This window comes from Nicotiana tabacum, chromosome 16 (assembly GCF_000715075.1).
Source record: "Nicotiana tabacum cultivar K326 chromosome 16, ASM71507v2, whole genome shotgun sequence".
Lineage (NCBI taxonomy): Eukaryota > Viridiplantae > Streptophyta > Magnoliopsida > Solanales > Solanaceae > Nicotiana > Nicotiana tabacum.
Window position 1 is genome coordinate 107920637 of NC_134095.1, and position 17414 is coordinate 107938050.

The 17414-nt window shown below is 36.9% G+C and overlaps 1 protein-coding gene across 4 annotated transcripts; it reads left to right on the forward strand.

Annotated features, from left to right (window-relative positions):
* The first annotated feature begins 4124 nt into the window (after positions 1 to 4124).
* LOC107782887 (uncharacterized) lies at positions 4125 to 17404 on the forward strand. 4 transcript variants are annotated; one of them, XM_075233210.1, is made up of 4 exons: positions 4125 to 4263; positions 4399 to 4468; positions 7703 to 7761; positions 15587 to 17404. In XM_075233210.1, exon 4 carries the CDS (start codon positions 16206 to 16208, stop codon positions 16857 to 16859), a length of 654 nt encoding a protein of 217 aa, XP_075089311.1. In that variant the 5' UTR covers positions 4125 to 4263; positions 4399 to 4468; positions 7703 to 7761; positions 15587 to 16205; the 3' UTR covers positions 16860 to 17404. The 4 variants fall into 4 exon arrangements, with proteins under 4 accessions (XP_075089311.1, XP_016459311.1, XP_075089312.1 ...); XM_016603825.2 differs by lacking the exons at positions 7703 to 7761; positions 15587 to 17404 and adding exons at positions 5395 to 5455; positions 6051 to 6690; XM_075233211.1 differs by having other exon boundaries at positions 4132 to 4263; positions 4411 to 4468.
* Positions 17405 to 17414: the final 10 nt, after the last annotated feature.

The following is a 17414-nucleotide window of genomic DNA, read 5'->3' on the forward strand; positions in this document are numbered from 1 at the left end:
ATGTTATATATATTGGATCGGGTTGCACGCCGGAACATTGTTATATATATGGGATAGGATTGCATGCCGCAACTATGTTAGATATATATTGGATCGGGTTGCGCGCCGCAACAGTTTATTATTGCTTGTTGTAGATTTTAAGCTGTTTCTCTCATATTTCTCTTTATTTCTGTTGGATTTGATATGCTCCCCGAAGCATGTACCCCCTCCCATTTGAATTGTTTATTCCTATTTATTTTCCGCCGTATATTATGTAATTGCATAGGTTTATCTAGAGTCTGGTGCTAGCCTCGTCACTACCTTGCCGGAGTTAGGCCAGGCACTTACCAGCACATGGGGTCGGTTGTGCTGATACTACACTCTGCACTCTGTGCAGATAGCGGAGCAGCACTGCGACAGTAGCACTTGGGGAGTCAGCCTTCAGTCTACAGAGACCCCGAGGTAGTCCTGCAGGCGTCCGCAGGCCCGACGTCTCTTCTATCTATTTATATGTTCTGTTTTCATTTGTATCCGAGATAGATTGTATTTCTTTTCTTCAGACATCTGTATGTAGTATTCATAGACAGTCCGTGAATATTGTGACACCGGTTTCTGGGTAGAGACGTATGCTGATGTTTTTGTACTGATTTTGGCATTATATTGTCTAAGTCTTCCGCATATTTTTGTCTTCCGCTATTATTTAAATAATGATCACCTGCTATTACAAATTGTTAAAAAGGACTAAAATGAAGGAGTTAAAATTTCTAAATTTCATGGCTTTCCTAGCTTCTATGAGTAGGCGCCATTATGACTCTCGAGGGTGGGAAATCCGGATCGTGACATGCATGAACTCACTAACATCCACAATTGATAATTGTGTGATGGAGCACTTATAATTAACTCCCCAAATAATAGCACATTCACATAAAATTAGACGAAGAAAGTATATACTTTTGAATTAATTTTAAACGCAAAATACATACTTCCTCCATCCTAGTATAAGTGATGATGTTAATTTGACTAGAGATATAGTTTACAACAACAACAACAAAATTAGTGTAATCCCATAAATGGGGTCTGAGAAAGGTAGTGTATATGTAGACCTTACCTCTACCTTATAAATGGGGCCTGCACGACTTCTTGAATGAGTTTGCTACTTCTTTGACTTTTATGAGATTAACGACTCTCCAAACATCAGTAGAAAATCAGTAGTTGATCTTCTAGTATTTGTGCAAGCTGACCAACCTGTAGTACAGAAACATGTCAAGTTATCTGCACTTGTACTGTTCATTAATATTCCCATTCTTGGAGCCTATTTGATGTATTTCACTATCCTCACAGCTGCCTCATAATGTGATTGTTTAAGTGCTTGCATGAACTGGCTCAATGTTTGATCTTGTGATGGTCAAGTATATCAGCCTGCCTACTGAGTATTGACCTCTAGTATACTAAATCCTTTAACACTTCATCCCATGTCGCTCTTGTATGTTCATTAAACTCTATTGAAGTGAACTTCTGATTCAAGTCTATTAGTGAAATGCATATTTCATTTGGTTCAATAGAACTCCCTTACTGGATCCCAGGGACCTCTATCCCTAAAAATTATCTCAACTCTCCATGGTATTTCACTTTAAACTGCTAATGCAGAACAATTTTTGTGTCCTAAATAAGTCTCTCACTAGACCCTGTAATTAGTAAATCGTCAATATATATTAAGATAACCACAAAGTCGTCCCTTTTCTCTTGGCAGACATTGAGTAGTAATACAAGCTCTGTACATATCCTGCATCTAGCAGTACTTCTATAAGCTTGATGTTCAATTACATTTGATTCCTGTTTCAACCCATATAAGGCCTTCACCAACTTGCATACATTTGTCTCCCCTGTCTTTTGAATCCTTGTTGTAGTTCCTTACTCGCATAGATCTCATTGCAAGAAAATATTATTGACATCCATTTGGTACATACTCCATCTTTTGGAAGCTACTAAGGCAATGACATATCTCACGGTCACTATTTTTGCAACTGGTAAGAATGTCTCATGATAATCTAGCTCTTCTTTTTGGTTATATCTTTAGGAACCAATCTTGCATTAAATCTTTCAACTTCTCTATTATCTTTAATCTTTATTTTATACACTCATTTTGAACCAATTGTATTCTTTATTTTGGGAATATCTACCATTTCTTGTGTCCTGTTTTCCTCCGAGGCCTCAATCTACAATTTCATTGCTTCAATTTATCTCTTGGTCTTTGAAGTTTCTTTGAAAGTTTGTGGTTCTGTAAGTGCTGAAATATTAGCTATGAAACCATTGTACTTTGCTGAAAGTTTGCGTAAGACAGGTAACCAGATAGTGGGACAAAGTAACTCCATGTGCCTTTTTCATAGTCCTGCAACTACAAAGTCACTTTCGTATTTCTCCTAGATCATTTAAGGCATGAACTCTAGACTCGGTCACAGAAGGACAGTCTCAGGTCTTACCTCTGTAGTCTGTAGCATTTCTATTGGTTCATTTTCATTATTTGCATACTCTCCAGCAGAGGTTGATATATCGATCATGTAACCAACATTGTCGTCTTCATTTGGTACGAATTTCGGATTTAACTACAGTTTCTTCAGTAGCAACAACAGACTTAGCTTCTTGAAGGATTTCAGGATCAACTAGAATACTCTCCTTGTCATGAACCATGGAAGGTTTGGGCGGCGAATCATGCACAAAGGACGTGGCAAAAGGAAATACATATTCTTTAAAGATAACATCCATGTAAAAAACGAATTGGTTAGGTGAAAAGATCCAACAGCCTACAACCTTTTGAGTTTTAGAATAATCTACAAGAAATAAGGGTCTATCTCTGGCAGAAAACATGTGCTCTTTAACCATAGTGGTGGCATAGTATAGGCAACCAAACACTCTCAAGTAACCAACTGAAGGTTGTGTTTTATACAACAGCTCATGGGGTGATTTACTATTCAAAATAGATGTAGGCAACCCATTAATGATGCATAAAAAATTAGTGACACATTCACACCTATATCTTGCTGGTGTAAATGTTTGAAACATTAACACCCTTGCTGTATCCAAGATGTGTTTGTTCTTTTTTTCTACTATCCTATTCTGCTGTGGATTATAAACACAGCTACTCGAATGTGTAATCCCATAAGCATCAAACAAATCATTGCATTGCTTGTTAAATAATTCACCGCTATTATCGGTTCTAATGATATTAATTACAATGCCAAACTTAATTCTTATCATAGCAAAAGACATTTGTAAAATTACTATACATTTTTCAACTTAAGCAAATGCACCCAAGTATATCTAGAATTGGAATCCACAATCGTTAACAATAAATACGTTCTATAATGAGAAGGAAACTTATAAGGGCCGTAGACATCCATATGTAAAAGAAGTAAATAACTGCCACTTCTACTTACACTTCTAGGGGAAACTATTCTATATTGCTTAGCCAAAGGGCAAACAGGACAATCATTGTTCACAGACCAATCAACAGTCTTATTTTGAAAAACAATATGTTTCTCATAGTGCTAATAGAGGCATGGACCAATCTTTATGCCATAAGCTACCATTTTTCATAATCTTCTGAGCTGTTGCAATAGAGACATGCTTCATTAGCATTAGAGTGTGGTAATTCTTGATCACATATAAGCCACCTCGCTCTATCAATCCCCCTTCACCCTGCCACTTTATAGATCTTGAAATACACAAAAATCAGAAAAGAAAAGGGCACGGCAAGAGAGTTTCCTTGCTAGTTCTGAAACAAACAAGAGATTTGTAACACTCCTTAAATTTATAAAAGTTTCAAGATACGCTAATTATAGAACTAAATTATTATTATTACTATTATTTTTATCTTGCCTAAAAATATATATATATATATATATATATATATATATATATATATATATATATATATATATATATATATATACACACACACACACACACACACACACACACAAGTAGTAAATATTAATAATTTTAATTATTAATTATTAAAAGTGAGTATCATTAATTATTAGTTAAGTAAAAAAAAAACAAATAGCAAAAAAATTGGAGGACAAGCTTAAGCCCATAAAGGGCAGATGAAAGAAAAAGGCTTAAGGCTTTAAAGCCTTGCCTTTGACGTCAAAACTCAAAAGGGTCCAAAGAATAAGCAATAGAATACTAAAAAAAAAAACAGAACGCTGCTCTGTTTATGCAGCGAACGCAGGAAAGGAAAAAAAATCCTAGGGTTCTTTACAAATCACTAATTCTTAAACTCAGGTATGTGAATTTCTCTATTATCAATTACCCCACAATTGTAATGGGTAAGAATTGAATAGTTAATTCTTTTCTTCCTCTATATCACCAATAAATCTCATGTTTAAGTGTGAAACTTTGAAATTAATTAAAATGCAGTGGTTGTTGTAGAATCAATTGTTTGACGGGTATAAATTGGACTGGACGTATTGGCTCAAGGAGTTTTGAGGTGAGTTGATATAACGCTTTACTAAAGTGGTATAACTCACAAAAGCACGATACAATGTGTTTGATGAATTGCTTAAAAGAATTTATATTTACTTAATTGGAGCGAGTGAGTACCTATTAACTTAGAATTGTTCTAGCAAAAGTTTAGATGATTTATTATGATATATGTGCATAAATTTTCATATTTTTATGTTATTCTTATATGCTATTTTCATGTTGAAAATTTATGAAGAATCAAGAATGTTAGAAATACTTTTAGATGTTTATTTCATTCTTATCCCATGATTTACATTTAAGGATACCAACATGAGCATGTATATGATGTTCCAAAAAAGAAACGATTTAGACTTGAAAAGTCATAAGAAGAAGTTTTAGAAAGAAAAGATTTTTTTTGGGAGTATCCTTTATTCTGAGAAGGGGTCATCGTCCAGGCCGAGGGTCCTGACCAAGACATTGACTTCCTAAAACTACTTGTGCCAAAGTAGGGAGCACACGAGCCGAGGGTCTCATTGCTGAGAATTTTCTTAGCTAAGCTAAGGTATGATACATGAGCGCTGAGAACCATGAAGCGAGTGACACCTCGTTGGTTGGGCCTATTCGATCAGGTTGAGATTGAACCCGTGCCAATCACACGATGACTAAGACAGAAACAGGTCAGGATAGTTGGAACTCCCAAAGTATAAAGTGAAGTATGTTTTTTTATAAGAAAGAAAAAGAAAAGAATTTCTTTTAGAATATTCATAAATTTCTATTATGCAATTATATAGAATTATTCTTATAAGCTTTATGTTTTACATGCATTTAGAACCTTTGCTCGTAATCTATATGTTATTAAAGTCTCACCCACTGTGTTGAGACTCACTAAGTACAATGGATGGTACTGACGTTCTCTTTTGGGAACCTACGTTGGTTTGCGGTACAACGCAGGAACCGGATTTGCAGGCGAGCAGGCTACGAGTTAGGACTTCCTTCTCTTCCAATGCTATTGGTGAGCTTCGCTTTTGTTCGTGGAGTATTCCTTAGAATCATCTTTACTTAGTTATTTCTTTGTTACTTAGAGAACTCGCCAGGAAATCTCATTTCCTGAGCAGTGCGTCAGTTTATCAGTAGAGGCTTCATAGACATAGTCGTTGGGTTAAGCTTCAGATGTTTTTGATAATAACTTAGCAGTATTTCATTGGTCACTATGAATAAAGTTTTGGAGTTAATTTATTTAAATGTTTAAATTAATCAAAAGTATTTGGTTAGAGTATTGCCTTGTTGCATATAAAGTTTGGAGTTATAATAGATTTGATAAGCAGAGATGGTTCGCTCGGTCATGTTTAGTGATCGAGTGATGGTCCCGGCTTGTTCAGAAAGTGGGTCATGACAAACTTGTTATAAGAGCCTCAGGTTTATGGAGTCCTAGAGGTCTATGAAGCCGTGTTAGTAGAGTCATGTTTATGTGTATGAAGCGTGCCATACTTATAAACATGAGGATACCAACATTTAGGAAAAGTCTCATTTTTCTCATACTTTAGATCATGCAGTAGATCCTACCTCTAAGAAATTATCTAATGTATTCGTTTCTCCAAAACTCGCAGAAATGGCTCGTACTCGCAACTCTGACACCGACACTCAGGATGCTACTAAAGAAACTATTGCTACTATTGTGGCTCAAGGCAGAACTAAAAAGGTGTTACAACCCATATTTTTGTACCTGAAAGTACGTCGTGAGTCAATTGATGTAAGCTCAAAAAGGATGAAATCCTTCTACAAGAATAAGAAAGGTTTGTCAAAGTGTTACGCAAGTTAAGGTGAATATGAGACTTGTTAATCATGATTTAAATGAGTTTAAAGCCATTATTTGACTATATATGATGTTTGTATATGAAGTATAAAGTTTGAGAAAAATCGGATTTAAGTTGCGGAAAAACCGACTAAGGATTCGCCTTGTAATGGAGCTTTTTGAGTAATACATTCGTGTGCTATATAAGGTATTTTTTGGACATATTATATACCAAATTGAAGGTCTTGGAATTTAGTTTCCAACGTTCTTAACCGTTCGTTCATACGGCATCCGGATAAAAAGATATAAGTATTTGAAAAAGGGCTAATGAGATGGTGCCAAGTAGCACCTTTTAACTTTTCAACCAAAATGGATATTTATCTTCCTATGTTGTCTCTTTCTTCATAATTCCAGAGAGCTCGACCAAATAAGACCCCTAACCTCACCCTTAAGCTATCCACAAGGTTATCCAACAAGATTATCGCCCGAGGCATGAAATCACGAAGCAATAACACTAGAACGATCCCCACGAAGTAAGTATCGCTATATAGCCTCTTTTTTTTCTTTGTAGTTTTTGTTTTGGAAGGTATTTTGATGTTAATAAAAAAGCCTAATTTCTGGTTTCAAGCTCTTAAACATCAAGGAAGATTGATTAATTTATTTCATAATAGTTAGAACTCACGGGACGGTGATCGGAAGCCGTGAGTTCGAGTTATTTGATTTGTAATGGACTGTTTTGTGGGATGTTTCGTGTAGCTTTTGGGCTGTATATTTTGCTGTTATTTAATGGAGTTTTGGTAAGATAAATTGTGTGTAGAAACATCACCTAATGGCGAAATGATGGATTAGTCATTCTTTGTAATATTTTCGGGGCGTTGGACACTACTATAGTCGTCGTTTTTGGTATGAATTGATTGGGGTGTGTTGGACTGTTGTAATCTAAATATAACATGGATTTCGACTTGCATCCACTGTAGGAGGTAATTATATTGTGTTCCTACAGGCGCTTAAGGTTATCTTGGCATTGTTTAAGTTAAATGGATGAACTAGACATGAACTAGTGTATAAAGTTCCTAATTAAGAATAATTGGAGTTGTGGATCATTTTCTTTGTTATGGATATATGGTATAAGGCTGTAATTATTGATGAATGACTTCATTATCATGTTAATAATACTATTAAGTTAAAGTAAAAAGTCTATAAGGGATAATATGGGGTATACGAATTTCAATTGGAGCTTGTCGCTCGTCGTAAAATAGTTATGACTTGTTGTTGTTTTATGGTGTCTTGTTATTGATAATTATGTATTGCTAGATTTCTCTGGTAATTGTTATTGGCATATGGTATTGGAGGAGGCTCTTGTTTTAGGGGAGATGCTGCCCGAATTTATATAAATGAACTACAAGTTTAAGTTGCAGACTTAGCCTTTATTCAACACTGATTTTGAATCTCTTTATGCAATGGTAGATTGAGTTGAGTTGTTTGAAGAGTAACTTGGAAGGTATTAAGGACTCACCATGGTTAAGGTATGTTAAGGCACTTCCCTCTTTCTTTAGGCATGATCTAAAGTGAAATGAATACTCTATTTCGTAACAGATCTACTCCTAGAAACTAAGGTTGCCCATGTTGTTCTTTCCTTATAAAGTTATTCTAAGCAAGTATGTATGATCCTTGAATCCTATAGAAGCTCATATTGATGGTATGATGTCCATAATGTTAATCGAAGGTGCAACGACCTTAAGTCACTCCAAAAGGTTTAGAATCTATTTTACTCTCCCGATCCATGCTATAGTAGGCTGGGTACGACACCTATTGTGCAACCACTGATCATTTAGATTTATCGAGCTCTACGTGGCCGGGTACGATTCTATCGAGCCTTATGATGGCCAGGGTACATTTTTACCGAGTCCTCTTTGAGGCCGGGTACGATATGATGATGATGATGATGATGCCTACAGAGGCGTATGTTTTTAAAAGTATATGTATATATATGTATTATGCATTTCATGTCAGTAGCCCCCAGAAGCATGTAGATGTTACAGGTTGTATCTCTTTTATCTCTCTTTATATTACTGTTCTTGTTTATGCTTTCCTGCCTTACATATTCGGTACTTTATTTATACTGACGTCCCTTTTGCCTGGGGACGCTGCGTTTCATGCTCGTAGGTCCCAATTGATAGGTTGACATTCCTCCTAGTAGGCTATTAGATCAGCGGAGATGTTGGTTCACTCCACTTGCTCCGGAGTTGCCTATTTGGTTAGTATGGTTTGGATATGTATTGATTGATATGGCAGGGCCCTATCCCGACCTTTATGATTTTATGTACTCTTAGAGGCTTGTAGGCAGATGTCAGGTTTATGGATACTTGTATGGCCTTGTTGGCCTATGTGTTGAGTTTATAAATGGTCATGTCGGCCTTATAAGCCCATATGTCACATGTATGAGTTTCTACATCATATTGGGTTGTCCTATGTCTAGTATTCCTTTATGTTTTATTCTGGTTATCTTATGATTACCCTTTTGGCCCATTTACCCATGATAGTATGATAAGAAATGAAAAGCTACGTTGGTACTTGGTTGAGTAAGGTACCGGGTGCCCGTCATAGTCCTCCTATTTGGGTCGTGCCAGAGGTGGTATCGGAGCAGTTCTGTCCTAGGGAGTCTACAAGCCGTGTCTAGTAGAGTCTTGTTTATGGGTGTGTTGTGCACCACACTTATAAGTAGGAGGCTACAGGGCATTTAGGACTGTCACTCTTTCTTCTTACTCTAGATCGTGTTGTAGAGCTCAATTGTAAGAATTCAAACTTCTAAATTCTATTATATTCGTAATACAATGATACCTCATCCAAATAAGTAGTTGGTATGAGATTGACTGTGGTTGTGGAAGAGTTGAGTCAGAGGAACTTTCCTTGATTTTGCATCATGCTTATGATGAGAAAATGTGGGGTCTTTGGCAGATCATGTGTATATTAAGATGTGTAAGCTTCTTGATAAGGATCCCTAAGGCAAGAATATCTATCCACTCATATGGTAAAAAGGAATAAGTTAATCGGAAAGTAGACACAAGTTTCAACAAGTAAAACAAGCAAGATGACAAAGGGTACGGGGTACCTAGTTAATGAAGATTATCAGTATTTACAATTCAGGTAGAGAAATGTAAGTATTGGTGTTGCCTTCAATGTTAACGGTGATATATACAATTGACCACACCCATCTTAGCTGTGCCCTATGGGACATAACAAATATAGTTTAAAAGAAGAAGGTGATATCAAGATTCAATTCGGGTTAGAGTAACAAAAAATTATGGATGGATTGTTATCATTAACTAATGTATCCGAAGAATAGTGCAAATATGGTAATAGATCTCCTTATGAGACACCTAGATGGTGAACTTTAGAATAGTACAATCAGATATGAATACTGGAATATTCAGAAATTTCAGAAGATAGGTAGTGAGATCCTAGAAGGGACAAATATTTACCTTAGTATGACTCCATCCCTGAGTAAAAAAAATAGAATGTTAGGCATTCCGTAGAGCCAGTGAGATGAAGCAAGGGGAGCTAAAAGGGAAAGAACATTTTGTTAGAGTTTTCATAATAAAGTGATAGATAAAGATATTATCCAGAGAATAAGAAGATAGTAAATGAAGCATCCTGAGTAAGATGTAATACATGGGTGATAACATTAAATCAAAATATGACACGATGACAGAGTCTATAGTCAAGTGAAGGAAAAATACAAGAGGTGACAGGCCTTGAGGTAATAAAAGAGTATAAGCCATAAATTCATATCCTTATTTCGAGAAATGAGTTGGTGACTTCAACGTGATTACCAGGAGGAAAGGTTCGACCCTAGATTAACAAAAATCAGTATGGGCTAGTGAACAAGATAAACTGAACATGAATTAGGGACTGAAGGATTTTATAATGGTTGATATCATGAGAATTTCAGAGATAACATTCCGACAATAATAGAATGGACAAAAAAATACTAACCTTTAAGGTTCATTCAGGAAGATGCTTCCCTAAAGCAAGCACGTGGAGCAGAGTTAAGCTTAAGGGAGTAAGTGTGCCAATTACACTAAGTGTCACCCTTGTGCTTAATAAATTCAATTATCCCCGGTATAGAGAGGTTACCGCAAGATGAGTAAGATGTTAGTGAAGATGTGGAAAAAAAAATGGCAAGATGAAGAGGTAACTATGGAATAGTAAAGGAGGAATGCGGTAAAAGGGTGAAAGGAGTGAGATAGCATCTATTCAGATCCTATAGATATGATATGACTCCAGAACATTATGCAAGCATGACGCCGGAGAGAAGCGGTAAGGGTTGCACACCCAATGATATTGATAAATAAGTGCAAATGAACACCTGATACATAAGGAGCCAATACGAGAGGCAACTTAAGACAAAGTAAATAACTTAAGAGAGATTACACGGAATATAGATATGGGAATGGACCAATGAGTAGTTTGTAGTTGATTCAAGAAGAGCCAAGTTATGGCTATACAAGAGGTTATAAGTAAATCAGCAGATCATGCAAGATAAACGTTGTGAATCCTAATCTAGTAAATTCAGTCTCGCAGATATGATGTCGTAACCTTGAGAAATATTCAGATAGGAGTTGGGTTACTAAAGGTACCGTATAAGTGTTACGGAAATAATGGAGAGTGCCACTAAGGAGACAATCAAAATTTGAGTTTAGAAGTAACCCTACGAGCACAAGGGCACGAAGGTATGTAACTAAGGATGTTTGTAGGCGAGTAAGAACATCGAAAATTCCTTCGGGTATACAGTATAACAAGATCGTAACTTTACAGGATCCAGAAGGTCTCCTTAAGTACTACAAAGAATGACTATCTGAGGAAATAAGGAAGAAGGCTTCAACTTAAGCATAACGATATAAAGAAGAAATGGTCTTGTAACAACAGTCTCACTACAATATGGTATACACTCCATAAGAAAGTGCCACCTATGGTGACTAATGAACGGGAAGTCAAAAGTGATATTTGAGATCATATGAGTTATAGGAAATTCAAGTATTGGTGGGCAATAAGATAAGCCAAGTATTTATGCAACAAGTGGCATAACGACCAGGAAAAGTGATTGCTTACATTTAAAGAACACTGAGAAGGCACGAAATGAATTATTCAATCAATGATCCAGAGTTAATTACGTTATGAATGCACTTAAGACTTTAGAGTTATATCCATGAAGCATATATGTGGACATTTATATAGCTATAAGAGACTCTGGTATAAGTTAAAAGAAAGAATTAAGTCCATGTCACCTATAAAGGCTTGAATTGTTAGAAGATTATATCATGGATGCTACATAGAGTCCATGAAAGGCTAATGCAATAGCTAATACCCTAAGCTGAAGATTGAAGATAGCCTAAGCTTAATTAAAGGCTGAGAAGGAAGAGAAAGCTCGAAAGTTACATCATGAGTCCGATTGTTAGACCCAGATGATTATAGAAATCATGACTCAAACCATACCAGGAGCACTTTTAATAGCAGAGGTATAAGAGATATAGTACAACAATCATATTCTATAAAATCTCTACGATAAAGCAATTAGAAGAGTACCAGCCTCATAAGGCATTAATACGAAGCTCCCACCAGATTGTGTATGCTCAAGGGTTGCAAGTATTATAGTAAAGCTTTAAGGTATGGATGTGAATTCCACCAATGTAGAAGGGAGGTTATGAAATCGATAGAAGATACGGTACGAGATTTAAAGGTAAGTATGGTAAATGTGAGTGAGAAGGTGACAATAATAGTCAAGGTCTCATGATTAAACCCATCAAAACAAGAGAGCTGATGCTTTCCATGAGCTATAGAAAGCTCAGTAGACTCTGAATGAACTCAGAGGAGTCTAAGAACAGTAGCAATTAGAAGAGATGGAATACTGCCCTGGTAGTAGAATAAGGGTGTAATTGTGATAGTTAAGAGAATGACGTTTGGGCTTTCGATTGAGTAATAATTTAAAGAAAAGGGATTTCTGGATGGTACGGTATTAGAATTCCCCCGTAAGATGAATACATTGGGATGTTATGAAAATGCAGTTATTGAAGTATAGTATCGTCCGTAGGTGCATCAAGAAAATCACTTCAGATGTTCCCCGATGAGACGAGAGCCTTAGTGACAATGTATTACATCCGAGGCGATGGTTGGAGTTAGTGAAAGACTATGATGTTTATATTTTATATCATCCAGGGAAGGCGAATGTATTAGTCAACACCCTCAATCGTAGATCTATGTGTACCCTATCATATTTACAGGCATAGAAGAGTGAGATAGCTTGTGAGATTCATCTGCTAGCTAATCTTGGAATTCGATTACTAGATGCAGGTGGTACCAGAGTTACTACTTAGGACATGGAAACCTCCTCTTTAGTAATTGAAGTGAAGGAATGAAGTATGATGATCATGTGCTAGATCATTATAGAGATACAACCCCTCAAAAGGAGAAGACACTATTTGAGATTACAGGAGATGGAGTCCTCAGATATCGAGGTCGATTATATGTTCCTAATGTGGCAGGGTGAGATGGAGTCCTCAGATATTAAGGTCGATTATATGTTCCTAATGTGGCAGGGTTGCGCCGGCAGGTTGTGGGACAAGCAATGAGAAAGTAACCTAGAGTTGTGTAACACACCTCAGTAATAATAACAAGGCTATAAAATGAAATATAACAATAGTCATACATTCAGCAAAGTACCAAGCGAAGAGCTTAAGTATACCTATATATGCCCAGAGGGACATCTTGTCATAGTTCTATATATGTATTCACAAAGTGAAGCCAAGAGATTGGCAAAAAGCTGGAGGAAAAAGGAGAGAAGAGTCGTGCATAAAAGGACATAGTCATATAGGATACATCATAGAAGGTAGTCGAAGTTACGAGATTGGAAGAAATCCAACCATAATTCGAGAGGTGAGAATAGGCCTAAAGGGGGGAATGCCATAGTTTTTAAATTTATTCACAGAACAATTGCCTAGATGACTAAAAACAATATTAAAGTATTCATAAGAGCCATATGGTATGAGAATGAGAAGCGCATCAGTCAACATTCGAGGACGAATGTTCCAAAGGGGGGAATAATGTTACAACCCATGTTTTTGTACCTGAAAGTACGTCGTGAGTCAATTGATGTAAGCTTAAAAAGGATGAAATCCTTCTACAAGGATAAGAAAGGTTTGTCGAAGTGTTACGCAAGTTAAGATGAATATGAGACTTGTTAATCATGATTTAAATGATTTTAAAGCCATGATATGAATATATATGATGTTTGTATATGAAGTATAAAGTTTGAAAAAAATCGGATTTATGTTGCAGAAAAACCGACTAAGGATTTGCCTTGTAATGGAGCTTTTTGAGTAATACATTTCGTGTGCTATATGAAGTATTTTAGGGACATATTACATACCAAATTGAAGGTCTTGGAATTTAGTTTCCAATTCTCTTAACCGTTCATTCATACGACATCCGGATAAAAAGATATAAGTATTTGAAAAAGGGCCAATGAAATGGTGCCACCTTTTGACTTTTCAACCAAAATGGATATTTATCTTCCTATGTCGTCTCTTTCTTCATAATTCCAGATAGCTCGACCAAATTAGATCTCTAACCTCACCCTTAAGCTGTCCACAAAGTTATCCAACAATATTATCGTTCGAGGCACGAAATCACGAAGCAATAATACTAGAACGATCCCCACGGCGTAAGTATCGCTATATAGCCTCTTTTGTTTCTTTGTAGTTTTTGTTTTGGAAGGTATTTTGAAGTTAATAAAAATGCCTAATTTCTGGTTTCAAGCTCTTAAACATCAAGGAAGATTGATTAATTTATTTCATAATAGTTAGAACTCACGGGACGGTGATCGGAAGCCATGAGTTCGAGTTATTTGATTTGTAATGGACTGTTTTGTGGGCTGTTTCATGTAGCTTTTGGGCTGTATATTTTGCTGGTATTTAATGGAGTTTTTGGAAGATAAATTGTGGGTATAAACATCACCTAATGGCGAAATGATGGATTAGTCATTCTTTGTAATATTTTCGGGGCGTTGGACACTACTATAGTCGTCGTTTTTGGTATGAATTGATTGGGGTGTGTTGGACTATTGTAATCTAAATATAACATGGATTTCGACTTGCATCCACTGTAGGAGGTAATTATATTGTGTTCCTATAGGCGCTTAAGGTTATCTTGGCATTGGTTAAGTTAAATGGATGAACTAGACATGAACTAGTGTATAAAGTTGCTAATTAAGAATAATTGGAGTTGTGGATCATTTTCTTTGTTATGGATATATGGTATAAGGCTGGAATTATTGATGAATGACTTCATTATCATGTTAATAATACTATTAAGTTAAAGTAAAAAGTCTATAAGGGATGATATGGGGTATATGAATTCCAATTGGAGCTTATCGCTCATCGTAAAATAGTTATGACTTGTTGTTGTTTTATGGTGTCTTGTTATTGATAATAATGTATTGCTAGATTTCTATGGTAATTGTTGTTGTCATATGGTATTGGAGGAGGCTCTTGTTTTAGGGGAGATGCTGCCCGAATTTATATAAACGAACTACAAGTTTAAGTTGCAGACTTAGCCTTTATTCAACACTGATTTTGAATCTCTTTATGCAATGGTAGATTGAATTGAGTTGTTTTAAGAGTATCTTGGGAGGTATTAAGGACTCACCATGGTTAAGCTATGTTAAGGCACTTCCCTCTTTCTTTTGGCATGATCTAAAGTGAAATGAATACTCTATTTCATAACGGATCTACTCCTAGAAAGTAAGGTTGCCCATGTTGTTCTTTCCTTATAAAGTTTTTCTAAGTAAGTATGTATGATCCTTGGATCCTATAGAAGCTCATATTAATGGTATGATGTCCATAATATTGATCAAAGGTGCAACGATCTTAAGTCACTCCAAAAGGTTTAGAGCGTGATTCCATGAGTCTAGTATGCATTATATATAGTATCTATTTTACTCTACCGAGCCGCGCTATAGTAGGTCGGGTACGACACCTATTGTGCAACCACTGATCAGTTGGATTTACCGAGCTCCACATAGCCGGGTACGATTCTACCGAGCCTTATGATGGCCGGGTATGATATGATGATGATGATGATGCCTATAGAGACGTATGTTTTTAAAAGTTTATGTATATATATGTATTATGCATTTCATGTCAGTAGCCCAGAGGCACTCAGATGTTACAGGTTGTATCTCTTCTATCTCTCTTTATATTACTGTTTTTGTTTATGCTTTCCTGCCTTACATACTCGGTACTTTATTTGTACTGATGTCCCTTTTGCCTGGGACACTGTGTTTCATGCCCGCAGGTCCCAATTGATAGGTTGATATTCCTCCTAGTAGGCTATCAGCTCAGCGGAGGTGTTGGTGCACTCCACTTGCTCCAGAGTTGCCTATTTGGTCAGTATACTTTGGATATGTATTGATTGATATAGCGGGGCCCTGTCCCAACCTTTATGATTTTATGTACTCTTAGAGGCTTATAGACAGATATTAGGTTTATGGATACTTGTATGGACTATGTGTTGAGTTTACAAATGGTCATGTCAGCCTTATAGGCCCGTATGTCACATGTATGAGTTTCTACATCATATTGGGTTGTCCTATGTCTAGTATTCTTTATGTTTTATTCTGGTTGTCTCATGACGACCCTTTTGGCCCATTTACCCATGATAGTATGATAAGAAATGAAAAGCTACGTTGGTACTTGGTTGAGTAAGGTATCGGGTGCCCGTCACGACCCTCCTATTTGGGTCGTGACAAAAGGCTTCAACTCAGAAAAGGAATGGTAAATCTAAAAATGGGGTTCAAGTACCCCAGTTTGAACATGAAGAAGGGGTGGAGAATGATGATACAGTACCTCAAGATCCAGTGGCGCCCCCAACAGCAGCTCCGGCTCAGACAACTATATCTCTAGAGGTGAGTTAGATGTTTAATGCAGTCAACAGTGTTATGGAGATGTTTAAAGCCTTCATGGCCAACCAGAATGAGAGAAGAGATGAGATTTCACCTCAATCAAATAGACAAAACAATTCTGAGTCCTCAAGAGTGAATTTGAAGTTGAGTCCTCCAGTGTTCCATGGTTCTATAGTTGACGAAGATCCAATGTTGTGGCTGGAGGGTGTGAAGAAAGCCCTTCGAGCAATGAAAGCATTTGATGATAAAGTTGTAGAGCTGGCTGCTTACCAGCTTAGAGATGTGGCTGGCACATGGTTTGAGATGTGGGAGAAGGAAAGAGATGAAAATGATGGTCCGCCTACTTGGGAAGAATTTGAAGAGACCTTCATGGCTAACTTTATCCTGAAAGAGGATAGGGAAACTAAGGCTACAGAGTTCGAACAGCTCAAGCAAGAGAATAAAAGTGTGCTAGAGTACTACATGGAATTTATAAGGTTAGCTAAGCATGCTTCTCACATGGTTAAGACAGAAAAAGCAAAGATTCGCAGGTTTGCTGGCGGTTTGGCTTACCACATTAAGGATACGACATCAGCTGCAGTGGTAGGAATGACAACTTTCTCCTCTACTATGGGGTTCACCAATCACTTAGAAAAAGACAGACAACAAAGGAGAGAAGAAAAATAGCATAACAAGAAAGCCCGGATAGCGGGCAGGTTTAATGTTCCAACAGAGGTGGAAGGGATTCCTATAATAAGGAGTCATTAGCACCAGCTTAGTTCAGTCATCATTCAGGTGGTGGGTCTTCCTTCAGACGTACCCAGAGTTATGGAAATTAGTCTCGCCATAATCAGAAGTTTAGGACACCATCCTCACATAGCCAGAGTCATGCTGAGCAACATTCACACCAACAAGGTCTTTGTGGAACATGTAAACGGCAACATTCAGGTCAGTGCAAGCTCGGGTTTCATGGTTGCTATCATTGTGGAGACATTGGTCATATAAAGGCCAATTGCCCAAAGTTGCGATGTAATTTCAGTGGTGGATCAACTCGTCCTTCTAGTTCCTCAGCTACTGCAGTTGTACCACCTCAGGCTCATGGTTCTCATAATTAGATCGGGCATGGGGCAAGCAGAGGTGCAAATCGAGTTACTCAGGGAGGGGGACAACCCCGGTTGTTTGCTACACTTGATCGTCAGAGTGTAGAGGAATCTACAGAAGTTATTACATGTATACTTTTAG